We start from the raw sequence: 12,618 nt of genomic DNA on the forward strand, positions 1-12,618 counted from the left end.
TAACATATAAAATACTTCTGCACTATTATTTCAAAGGTTTGGAAGCATGCATTAAGTACTGACACTTCTAAAAATAATTTCTGTTAAAAAGAATAGCATAAGTTTTCCATTTACAGAAGAATGAAGAATGATACAATTACATTTGCTATGAATAAAAAAAGACTTTTGCTTCTCAATTTGAAAATGAATTATGTGGATTTTTAGTGCTACTTATATTTGTTTTAAGACTTATGAGGAAATTTATGATGATAACTATAATAATGAATAATCACTTTATATAAATATACATAAAACTCCTTCAAGTATTATAATTAAGCATTTAAAGATAGATACTTTTAACTTCATCTTTAACATATCACATAAATAGATTAATTCATGAATAAGGAGGCTGATAATTGGACCATGTGATCCTTACCTGAACTTTTTACATTATACCATAAAAGTTGTAGACATAGGCACTCGAGACCCCAAACATTCTCTTCATAAGGCAGAATTTTATCATTAATATGAAGGCTTCTGCAAAAACTTTCCAGTGGCAATGAAGTACATGCCATTTGGTTGTGAGCTAGCCTTGTCATCCATTTTCTTAAGATTTAATACAATTTCTCCTGGTCATTTGTAGGTATATATGATAGGTGTATAACTTATTATGCAGACTGTTGAGTTTACCTTCATATTTATTCATGCTGCTTCTGTCTTTTTTATGACACATTCAGTGGGTTTAGGAAGTAGTAGGAAAGCACTGCCCTCTTTGAGGGCTGCTCACGTCTTAAGAACATAAGGAAGTAGAGAAGGTACCTGTGCTCTATTTTAGGAATCAATTTCACATTTTATATGAACGTCTCATTTTTTAAAAAACTATAAAGGATTATGGAGTATTGTAAAGTAATAATGGCTAATCATAATCCACTGTTCTGACATTTACTTGATTCTTTGGTTCAGGTCTGAACATAGCATCGTTTATATTTGGTTGAGAATAGGGTTCTTTTTGTATGAACTTACATGTCAGATATTTTTTATATTCTTGTCTATATTGCGGGTCTATAAAGCCCATGTACTTTTAAAATGTATTTCTGTTACTATATTATGTGAACACTTGATAATATTAAATCGTTGTAACCTCAAAAACCTTTTGCAAAGTACTTCTATATGTAGTTTATAGATGGAAAACTGTGATTTGGAAAGACTAAAGTCCTCAACAGTGATTAGGTACTGACCTCCTTCTAGACATAATTCCTACTGGACCCATGATCATATTAAACTTTTTGTCTCCTGTAACAAGAGATATTGTGGATATGTGAGAAGCAATAGATATGTAGTGTATTGTCTTCAGGAAACTGTCAAAGAAACCTGGAGGAAGCAGCAGCTACATTGCGAAACAGGATTATAGTCTTGGAAAACTGGAGAAATATATATTGATACCTGACTGTAGTGAATGTCAAACTTATCATGATTCAAAAGTTAAGATGGGGAATGTGTCGGAAAGCAAGTCCTATACTGACAAATAAGATCTGTGAAAGACATGAAGAACTTAGGGCCATGAAGATGATCAGGGGGCTGGAGAACCACCCTTATGAGGACAGGCTGAGAGAGTTGGGGTTGTTCAGCCTGGATGTCCTGGTTTCGCCTGGGCTAGAGTTAATTTTTCTTGAGTTGGGAGGGGACGCAGCCGCAGTGCCTGGCCTGGATTGGCCAATGAATTATTCCATATCATGTGACATTATGCTCAGTATATAAAGGAGGAGGGTTCTCTCTCACTTCTGGGTTTGTGACAGCAGGTTCTTCGTTCTTTTGGGATCACTGGCTGGGAGCGGGCTGGGTTTTGGTTGGCAGGTGGCGAGCAGTCGCATTGTGCATTACCTGTTTGTCCTTTCTGTTACTGCTTTGTTTTACTACACTCTCTAAACTGTTGTGGTTTTTTAAAAATCTCAACCTAGGGGTTTCTTTGTGTCCCTCCAGTCTCCTCCCCCATTCAGTGGGTGGGGGGAGTGTGAGCGACCAGCTGCGTGGTGTTTGGCTGCTGGCAGAGTTCAAACCACAGCACTGGAGAAGAGAAGGCTCCAGGGAGATCTTAGAGCAGCCTTCCAGTTTTTAAAGGGGCTACAGGAAAGCTGGGGAGGGACTCTTCCTCAGGGAGTGTAGGGATAGGACAAGGGGTAACAGTTTTAAACTGAAAGAGGGCAGATTTGATTAGATGTAAGGAAATTCTTCCCTGTGAGGGGGGTGAGGCCCTGGCACAGGTTGCCCAGAGAATCTGTGGCTGCCCCTTCCCTGGAAAGGTTCAAGGCCAGGTTGGACGGGGCTTTGGGCAACCTGGGCTACTGGAAGGTGCCCCTGCCTGTGGCAGGGGGGTTGGAACTGGATGATACTTGAGGTCCCTTCCAACCCAAACCATTGTGTGATTCTGTGATTTTCCCACTCTGCTTGGTTTGAGCAATGTCTCGTTAGAGTCGTGTGTTAACGTCTGAGCCCTGCAGTTCAAGGTGCAATCTGATTTTATAGAAACCAGAGAATAGTATTATAATGAGTCTTTTCCACTGTTTGTTTTGTTTCGTTTTTTAATAATCTACAACTGTATATCAGTTGTCCTTAAACGAACAGGGTCATGAATCCAGATCTTGCTGTTCTGAAGCAGTGACCCATTCCCTAGACATAACCATAATATTTATTCTTCCTGTTATCTGGCCATGGTCCAGACTGGATTACATTGTTTTCTTTAAATAGATATTCTTACGTTGTCTTTGAGATTTTAAGGGTAATTTTGAAAGGATTTTTTTCCACTCCGAAGATTGATTTTTCACAAGGGTCCAGTGGAACCTATCATACACGAAATATGATGTCACCAGGAAAAGCAGCACACAGTATAGACTTCACTGTCATCAGTGTGCTGATGACCTGGGGCTCTGTGATTTATTTTCATTAAACTTTATCAGCAAAAGGTCTCCTTTGTCTCCACCTTTGCAGAGTGTCTGTGAAATTGGATTTGGATGACAATGAGCTGGCTAATGCTCTGACTAGGAAAAGCAGACACTGCTCATTTGGGAACTTGAGATTCGTTCTTGTCTATAGGGAGTTCCACCAAAGGTTCAATATCTTCATTGAGATCTTGGTGGATAAGAATGGTTTTTAACATGCATTTGGGTAGTCACCTAAAATTCTTTATACTGGAATTTGTACTTTGCCACACTAATTCATGTACCTGATAGTTTGATTACTCCAGTGACCTTATTTGTTGTTCTTCCTGAAGCCACAGAGAGCACTCAGGTATTGCTGCAAAAGCAGAGTGCTACTGTGTGTTGGTTAGGGATGTCTGACATTGAGTCTTTAGGCAGTCCCTTGGCTTTTCAGTTATTTTTTGTAGAAGTGCAGGGGCCGCAGTAGGTCCTTAATAGTCTTACATGATTTAGGTCTGTAACCTAGGCAGATCTTTGCAGACTGCTGATCCAGTTGGCTGTACTTTAAACATCTTTGTTGTGGCAAGTGAGCGTCCTCAGTGGAAGAACAATGATCTTCTAGGACATAAATCATAATCTGTTTTTCCTCTCATGAAGATAAAGCTAGTTCTTTTCCTTCTTAAATAAAAGTAAAAGGCTGCTCTTTTTGGAATATTTTGTGTGTATCCCCTTTAGGAAAAATGTTTGTAGCAGACCAGGTTGTTGTGTGTTTTTTGTGGGGTTTGGTATTTTTTCATCTTCTGAAGGGTCTTTGTTCTCTTATATTTTACTACAACATTTTTTTAAAATAATTTTAAGATTTTTTTTTTCATTTTTCCCTGACATCAGAATAGCTGAGAGGCATACAGATTTACATTCTGTAGTTCCAGACAACACCTCATAGAAAATAAAGAGCATCCAAATCTACATGTGTAATCTGTTCTATCATTTTTAGTGATTTTCTGAAGTTACATGGAATAAACATTTCCCAACTGGAAATCACAACCGTTTTTTCTCTAGAGCATGTTCTGTTTGAATGAGCAGAATATCTCTTAAGTATATGCTCCAGTTACAGTAGCACCAGACCCAGATCTATTCACACAGTTATAGCCAAACTGCTCATCTCATTTTACAAAGTCAGCAATGAGAGCGAATTACTGGGTCATAGTATGTTGTTATTTTTTTCTTCCTGGTACTGTCTTGTGCTCTTCCATTCCATAATCCACCTGGGCTCCAGGTGGCTGGTTGGCACTACTAAGGATAGACATACTAATTTTGTTTTTATTTATTATTTTACTTCCAAAGTATAGATCCCAGTTTAAGATGAAATGAAGATGATATTATCAAACACAGAACATCAAGATTCAGGCTTAAAATACATATCACTTAAACTTACATGAATGCAAAGACTTCAATACAAGTTCTCTGCTTCATTGAGGGTGTGCCTTGCAGCATGGAAATTAGTTACTGTGAAGATAATCACTTTCATTTCCAGTTTCTGCAAAGCTGTGTTTACATCAATGCATCATGGATATATGTGGCAAATAGCAAAGTAGCAAGAGAGTAGCTGAACTATTTAATTTAATAGCTACCACCCGATTCCTACCTGCTTTGTATAATATACAGATATTTGAAGAAATATTGGAAGTAGCTGCATATTCAGGAGGGGTGTTTTATTACAAGATCATAGGATCTTCAACTGATGAATTTGTCAGAAAAGGGGAAGCTCTGTTTTGCTCCGGTCCACACTGTATTTTGGAAGGACTAGGCACTACAAATAATGTATGGAAAATAGAGATTGAACTGTAGACAAATAATTGCTTACTTTCACTATGATGAAAGATACAGCTTTAAGATAGCCAAATATAATGGTAAGAAGATCTGCCAGTGCCTTATCATCCAGCAATTTAATTTAGTGTAGTCAAAAATTAACTGTTGAATGAAAACTGACACAGCACAGATTTATCAGATCAGGCAGCAAAGTACATCAGAAATTACTTATTTGGAGCTAATGGTATTTTCTTCATGTGTACTTTTGTATTAAGACTTTCATTTTAAGTAAAACATTTCTTCACTGGTCTTGCTGTTCAGCCACCTGGTTTCAAAGTTGTCGTTAACGTTTTCTTTAGAATTAGTCAACAATTTGACTTTTTTTTTGCAAACATGCATGATTTTTAATATTTATTTTAATGAATAATTTTGTAAATTATCTTGTAAACATTTAATGATACTATCTGATCAAAGGACTTGGTAGCACCTAATATCACTACAACACGTCGCATAATGTGCTACTACTTGGTGCTATGGCATACTCTGAGATAATATACTTCTTGAAATATGTTTTAAGATTTATTTTTTAACTACTATTACTCCTTGTGTTTTATTCTTCGAATCTTTAGTGTTGATTGCAATTATCTCAGGGCCAGCAGTGTATTGCCTTGGTTGCCTGACATCACAGATTATGTACCATCCTCTAACAGTAAAATCCCAATTTTCAGAAGTTAGGCATCTAGACTTGTCATGCAGCTAATCTGAGAGATTAGTATGTGTGCCCCCATGATGAGTAGGGAGTAAAGTTTAGCTGTGATTAGAGACAGCAAAAGGAAGTGCTAGGCAGAATTTAATCCTCTTATATCCACACCTGTTTATCACTCAATATTAAAACAGTGAGAAAATATGGGAAATAGTAAAAGTATTTTTTTTTTATTATGATACAAATAATATATTTAATAAATAGAATTACTTTAATCTGAAATAATTTCTCCCTTGGAATAGCAATCATTAATGACAGAAATCTTTGTGGTTTTATACAAATATCAGAAGTAGTTCAAAATTAGTCCTTAGGAATATCAGATCTGATCTGTAAAGGTGCTTCTGTCATTAAAATGGCTTCCATGGGTCATGCATTGGAGAAATTCCTCTACAAGGTTTCTAGCTTAATGATCCAGTTGAGAAAATCCCTGATTTTTTGTTTTGGAAGCTAGAATATATATTTTTATTTAAGCACTCCATAACTAGGAAAAGAAATGATGCAGATGAGCTAAATTTCTGTAATTTTGCCAAACACAGTACCTACCTAAGACTACAAAAACCAGTGTGCTCAAAAGGAAATTTCTGTCATTTTTCACACCCTGATTTTTAATAAAGTCCTACTTTTTGTTTGGTTGGTTGGTTTTGTTTTGTTTTGTTTTGTTTTTTTTTTTGTCCCATCAGTGAGGTATGTTTTGGTTTTTTAAGGCAATGAAGCTAACAGCCTCATGGCTGATATTTAACATTTATCCATGAAAATGAAATTTAACACACACATTTGCCCTTTAGATAACATAGCATAAAAAGATGATCCTAAAGTGAAAAAATATAGACAGCTGATTTTTCTTCTTCGTTTTGTATACCAATACAAATTTGAAGTGGTAATTAGTCTTGCAGGTTTAAACAGTTATTTGGTGTATGTATAAGACTTGGGACTGATCGGTGGCACTACAAAAAGCAGAAAATTGAGTACAATAAAAATTCCCTATATATTTACATTTATATGTATATTTATTATGTTTTCATTATGCCTACAATTGTCCTACTATAAGGAAAAGCAGAAGGGAGTTTCTTCTGAACAGCTCCTCAGTCACATTGTTGTTCGACACTAAATAGACTTTTAGCTCCACTTTATTTTGATGCCTTCATAAATCAATTTGGGTAACACTGACAACCTACAGTCCATTTACCCACCATGATGGACCTACTTTTGGTCCTGAGATATTAATCTATTTTCTTTGATTTTTGCCTATATTGCAAGCTCTTTAATATACCTAGTCTTGAGGAAATTAAGTTGGGGCTTGTAAATGGTACCTGAAGATGCTACTGTTAGCTGGGTGCTGTCATTTACAACACAGTGCCTTGCTAGGGATGTGTTAGTTTGTGGACATTTTATATTCGGAGTTGTAGTCTAACTAGTATGTTTCCATTGTTTTCACTCACAAAATAATTCCTAAAAGTTTGGGTTGCTAATCAGGCAGTCATCATTTTGTAACAATTGTCCAGAAGCACTGCCAAGAAAAACATCTTTTGTGTATTCATTGGATCACAAAACCCAATTACTGTGATTAAATTGGTAGTAATTTTGTGTGATTGTATTTGAACACCTTTTCTTCATTTCTTCATACAACTTAATTTCTACATTCTCATCATGTATTCTAAAATACTGTGTATGGGTATGTGTATATGGTGTGGGTATGAGCATTTGTAAAGATAATTATGTTTCGTGAAAGGAAAAAAAAAAAATCAAATAAAAAAATTTACAACCATGACATGAGACGTGGGTGGGATGCTTGATCTGAAGGTTCGATACTGCAAACTCCAGAATGTCCATAATGCACATTGAAGTGAACGAGGGGTTTAGGATGGGAGCAGCAGTAGAACTTTGAAAGTCAGGGATTAGTTATAGGTGAGTGCATACATACAATTGGTGAATACTTTTGTTAAGTAAAGGCTTGATTGGTTCTCTTATTTTCACATACTATAGAGAACTTGTTTTCAATTATTCTAGGATAAAATAAGCAATTACTATATGATCAGTTAAGTGAAATTGTCTAAATAGTGTGAGAATGTCTTTAAGAGAGGTCTGTTGGTTTCATTTGTGATTGAAGATTTTGTTCTTGACTATGAAATGCGAATGCCTTGTTATATTTTAACTGAAAAGAAGGTGGGACAAAATATTTAGAAATTCGCCATCCTTATTCTGTCCCTGTAAAGAAGTTTGACAGCTGTATATAACCAAATACACATTCGGATAGTGAATGCAACTGTCAAATATTTTGTGGGAGTGGTAAAAGAATGGGTTATTTCAGTCTTTCTTCTTAGCACTATTCACATACAGCAGTGTCATTGGCAGGCATAACATTTTTGTAATTCCATGAACTTGATCTCTTGAAAGAGTATGACTTGGCCCTAGGACACAATACTCATTTGTTTTGCTTGTCTTTACCAAATGATCTTACCAGATATCCGATGATCAACTGAGACAGTAAAATCTAAAGGCAAGTAACTGGCTCACAATCTCTTTCTACCTCATTCAAGTGAGAAATGCTACTGCATGTGATTCTTAGTGAGTGAGGATAACACAGTACTGCCTTGTTCAGGGTAAGAATGCTTAGCGCATTTAAATGCGTAAGTCAAAACACAGGCTGATTGTTTAATAGGACATAAGAATACAGAAATAATTATATGACTCCAAAATGCATCACAGCTATTTGCCTACATATTTTTCACTTTTACTCTTGATTATCAAATGTGTATCAAACTGTTTCTTGCGTTCAACAGAATTCTATTTGCTTGTGAAAGAAATGTAAGAGTCTGCTGTCCCACTGGTGCATAGAAGTGCATACTGTAGCATCTTCTGAACTTGAGGATGGATTTCCTTAAAACTCATTTATTATATTAAAATATTAGAGAACGGTCAGGTACATACAGTTGAAGGATATTCCAGATGTTAAATATAACCAAAGCACATGGTAGAAAAGGAAGTTAGTAAAATTATGTGTTGAAAATTTTTTTTCCTTTCATTTTGTATTTGCTGGTAAAACCTCAGTGACAAGCAGTTCAAAAGTCCATGGAAAAGTTTCACCAGAGCTTATAGCTTATCTCTGCTGATATATCCTGGCACTGTTCTTCTCATCTCATCACTGTCTCTTTTTGAGCAGAGTCCCAGGAATTACTGGTTGACAGTACGTGCTTTTAGAACTAGAACGTCTAATCTGGGACTAATGTTGGGTTTAATTACAAGAACAGCTGAAGCAAGTTACAAATATTACTTTTGTAACAGCATTATCACCTGTCGGCATGTTACATTTTAAAACTGTGGGGTTTTTTGAGTAATAACTTTTAAAATCTACTACATAGCTTAGTTAGAAAAGATAGTTTTAAACTTTTTTTTAGGTAGGTATTGGCTTCACCTTCCTGTCAGTCTTCAAATAAAATCAAGCATGTTTTTTTGTTTGTTTGGTTTTTGGTGTTTTGTTTTTTGTTGGTAGTGGGGTTTTTTTGTTTGTTTGTTTTTGTTTGCTTTTAAAATCTGGGATTTAATAGGAATAAAAATGTGATTTTAAAAGTCTTCATGCTACAGAAGACATTTCATGTTTCCTTAAAACTAATTTATTATATTAAAATGTTAGCAAACTGTCAGGACTTTTACCAACACTGCCCTGTTTAGAGTCTGTACATGGTAATGGAGAGTTGTGATATACCTTTACAGAGATTTTAAATTTTTTTTTTTTACCATCCTTCAGTATTAGAATTTCATATAATAATTCAACAGCTAAATCTAAATTAATTGTCTGCCACAGAAGTAAAACATTAAAATAATTTTATCTATCTTAAATAAGGTCTGCCGTTTATCATGTTCTATGTATCATAAAGTATATTCCGTGCATAGTTGTGTTTCATTTTTCTTATGGATTTATTTCATGCATTTTTCATGAAATCAAGACTTTAATGTTCTCCTCGAAGCTGGTTGCTATAGTACTATTTATACAGTCCTATAGTGTTATTTTAGCTCACTAAATAACTTTCCCTCAGGCAAGTAGGATCAAAGTGCTTTGTGACTTTAGTTATTGTCAGTAACCAGGACAGTTGCTATTTGAATCTTTGCTAAGCAATGATTTATGATGTTTTGCTTGAAGTCACACAGGATATCTTTCTATCTTGAGACATGAGGAACTCCCTCATCATTTAAGACAATCTCTAAACATCGTACTTCGTAATTAGTAGCATCTGCATACGTTCACTTGGTATTAGTATCTGAAGTTAAATATCATGATGAAAGCTTTTGTGATTTTCCATTTCCCCATAATTGTTTGTTCTAATAAACTAACTTTTGGTGGATAAAATGAACAATAAGATTCAGAAGTTAATGAGTCTAGAGGAACATCTGTTAGAAGGACCTTCATTACCATACATTTCCAGGGAAATGAGAACATAAGGCAAGACAGGAGCTGATGAAGAACTTGTTTGGCTTAAGCAAATTAATAATGTGGCCCAGGACAGAGGATGCGTTTTTCAGTTAGAAACTAATAAGCATTGCATTGGTTTTGGCAGTTAACCCTACCTGTTAATCTGGTGTCAGATGCATTGTTCTGTCCTGTTAGTTCATGTCAGTGTAATCTATTCATCCTGGCAGGATCCACTTTTCCCTTTACTTTTCCAAGGAATCAAAACAAATATATTTTATCCAGTAGGCTTAAAAAATACCTTTCCCTTCATTTAGAGTGTAAAATGATTACCAGTCTAAAATTAAGTTTCTTAAATCAACTTTATGCTGTTCTATAAAATCCAGCAAACAAACAAAGAAGCACTGGTGTCTTTTGTGTTAAGAAAAAGAAATCTCAAGGATGATTGCATAATGTATCTTTTTATTTCTGCCTCTTTTCCTTTATGATCTACTGCGGTAGTTAAAAATACATTTTGTATAAGTGGTTCTAGACACACGAAATAAGCTTTCACACAACAGGCACTCTGAGATGGAAAAACAATTGCAACAATACTTTTCACACAGTGAAAACTAAAGCACATTTATTAATCACTCAGTCCCAGATTTAGTATTTTGAAGCTAACACTTTTATTCTGACATGGCAAACAACATGTAATGAAATAAAATTATGTCTCTAGACAGATCTGGTATTTATAATGAAGAGACAAGAGTCACTCTTGAAGTTCTCATTGATGCTAGTTCTCCATTATAGAGTTGATTGACTTAAACATCTCTTTATTACCCCAGAGATGCTAAGCTTCTGAAAATTGGCCAAGTACTTTTTTTTTTTTTTTTTTTCCCCACAGACTAGACATTTTATGAGGTTTGATAGAACTAGTACAAAGAATTTTAAAACTTGAGGTTATGGTGTATTTTTAAATCAGTCTGATCCTGGGGGAGGTGGGGAGTAATGGTATCTACAAAATTACAGCAGAAAAAAAGAGAAAAATATTTTTTCCATAGCTTGGACTAAGAAGATGCTCAAAAATTTATCTTGGAAAGTTCACAGGATGTTTTTAAGAACATAAAAAGAAGCCTGTGTACATGTAATTTGACTTTGCATCTTTTGACTATAGCCAGTTTTCTAAGGTGGAAGGTTGCTTGGCGGTGGGGGAAAATGTGGCAAAGAAGGGGATACTAGGAAAGATGCGTCTGTGTATAGTAACACATTCATTTATCTGTAGTCACTCCTGTGGTTTAGAAGGTGGCAGGATACTGATCCTTTTCTGTGTGGACTAAAAGCCTCCAGTCTCTTCTGTTATTCCTCACCACCAGCTGCTTCCACCAGATCTTATGGCTGTCCTGATTTACTCCAGGCTTGAATTCCAACCTTGAACAACTTCCCCATATCCAGCTCCTGAGTCTAAATATTCTTTTAATGCTAAACAAGCCTGTGTGAGCTGTTTCTTTTGTTGTCATTTGGTACAGTAAAATTGCTCCCATTCATTTTGAAGGTGGTTTAGCATACCCTGGTTCAGTAGTTCTAATTTCTTTATGACCAGCTTGATCCATTTTGCCTCATTTTCCGAATTGGATATGTTCCTTGATGTTAGAGGCATCAAACTTGCTTTCCAGGGCTGCGCAGAGCAATTAAAATGAGAGTTTTCAGGCCAGTTATTTCTTGATATTTCTCTGCTTTGCTGAATAATAGACTCAGACAATATCACTCAGTGGTGGCATTATCACAGCACACTGCATGTTCATTTTTACTTAAATATAATTATAAAATCTTAAAGTAATTTTAAAGATTAATTTCAAAACTATTGTATACGCATGCTGAAAAAATGGTTGCTTTATTATTAAAATAATATTTTTTGTTCTAGATCCAATTTTATCTTCCATAGTTTAAAAAAATTCTATTACCTTTGTGATTCTTGAAGAGACAATGTTTTCCTCTTTTGCTGAAAAGAAATGACTTAATGGGAATAAGGACCATATAAGCAATTTACTACCTCTTACAATTAATCTTCAGAATATATTTTTGTCAATTTAAAAAATATTGCTATTCATGATGAGAGAGCAGAATCAGATCAGCAATGTCTTTATTTAATAGTGGAGTTACTTTCAATTCAGATTCAGTTTCAAAAATATTTCATCATATTTTGAAATTTTGACAGTCTCACTAGCCACAAGGTTTCTGTAGTGGTTGTGATTCCCTTCCTGTGATATTTATTCATTTGGGAATCTGATTAGTGACTTATAAGCGCGTTCAAGTCTAGTATTATATTTAAAATTCAATAGTGATGATTACTTGTTTATCTCTGCCATTACAATAATTACAATCGGGTAATGGCTGCTATCGAGTGCTAAGTTTTAATGTAAAATAACATTTACATTATGTTTTCAGGGTTTTCAAGAGATGATATAAATGTAGTCTATCAAGATATGCAACTTGTGACAATGTATTTTACCTGATTATGTGCTTAGTAATTTAGGAAATTGCAGATATATGGATAGATTATTGTGTTTTGAATTTAGAGATGTCCATTAAAGGCAGCAGATAAAGATCTCCGGAGGGCAAAGGGACGTGTCTCAGTATTTCTGCTCCTAAATAATGTTCAAATTTGCAGCTTAAAACATTTCCAATTGTTCTAAATCTTTATAGTAAGCATACATGGGCGTATTGTATGGGGAAAAAAAGTATTTTATTTATAGTAATCAAATACT

The 12,618-nt window shown here is 35.0% G+C and overlaps 1 protein-coding gene across 6 annotated transcripts in view; it reads left to right on the forward strand.

The window, feature by feature from the left end:
* The window catches only part of ATRNL1 (attractin like 1), a 518,966-nt gene that overhangs the window by 352,699 nt on the left and 153,649 nt on the right, over positions 1-12,618 (forward strand). The window contains exon 27 of one of the 6 annotated variants that reach the window (XM_026851059.1): positions 8,503-8,644. The exons of the other annotated variants lie outside the window; for them this stretch is intronic. Coding sequence (XP_026706860.1) covers positions 8,503-8,517 — 15 coding nt within the window. The 3' untranslated portion in view covers positions 8,518-8,644. Of the gene's footprint in view, positions 1-8,502; positions 8,645-12,618 lie in introns of those variants that run through there. 6 annotated transcript variants of the gene reach the window in all.

The sequence above is a fragment of the Athene cunicularia genome (assembly GCF_003259725.1).
Source record: "Athene cunicularia isolate RWA chromosome 6 unlocalized genomic scaffold, athCun1 chr6_part1, whole genome shotgun sequence".
NCBI classification, from domain to species: Eukaryota; Metazoa; Chordata; class Aves; order Strigiformes; family Strigidae; genus Athene; species Athene cunicularia.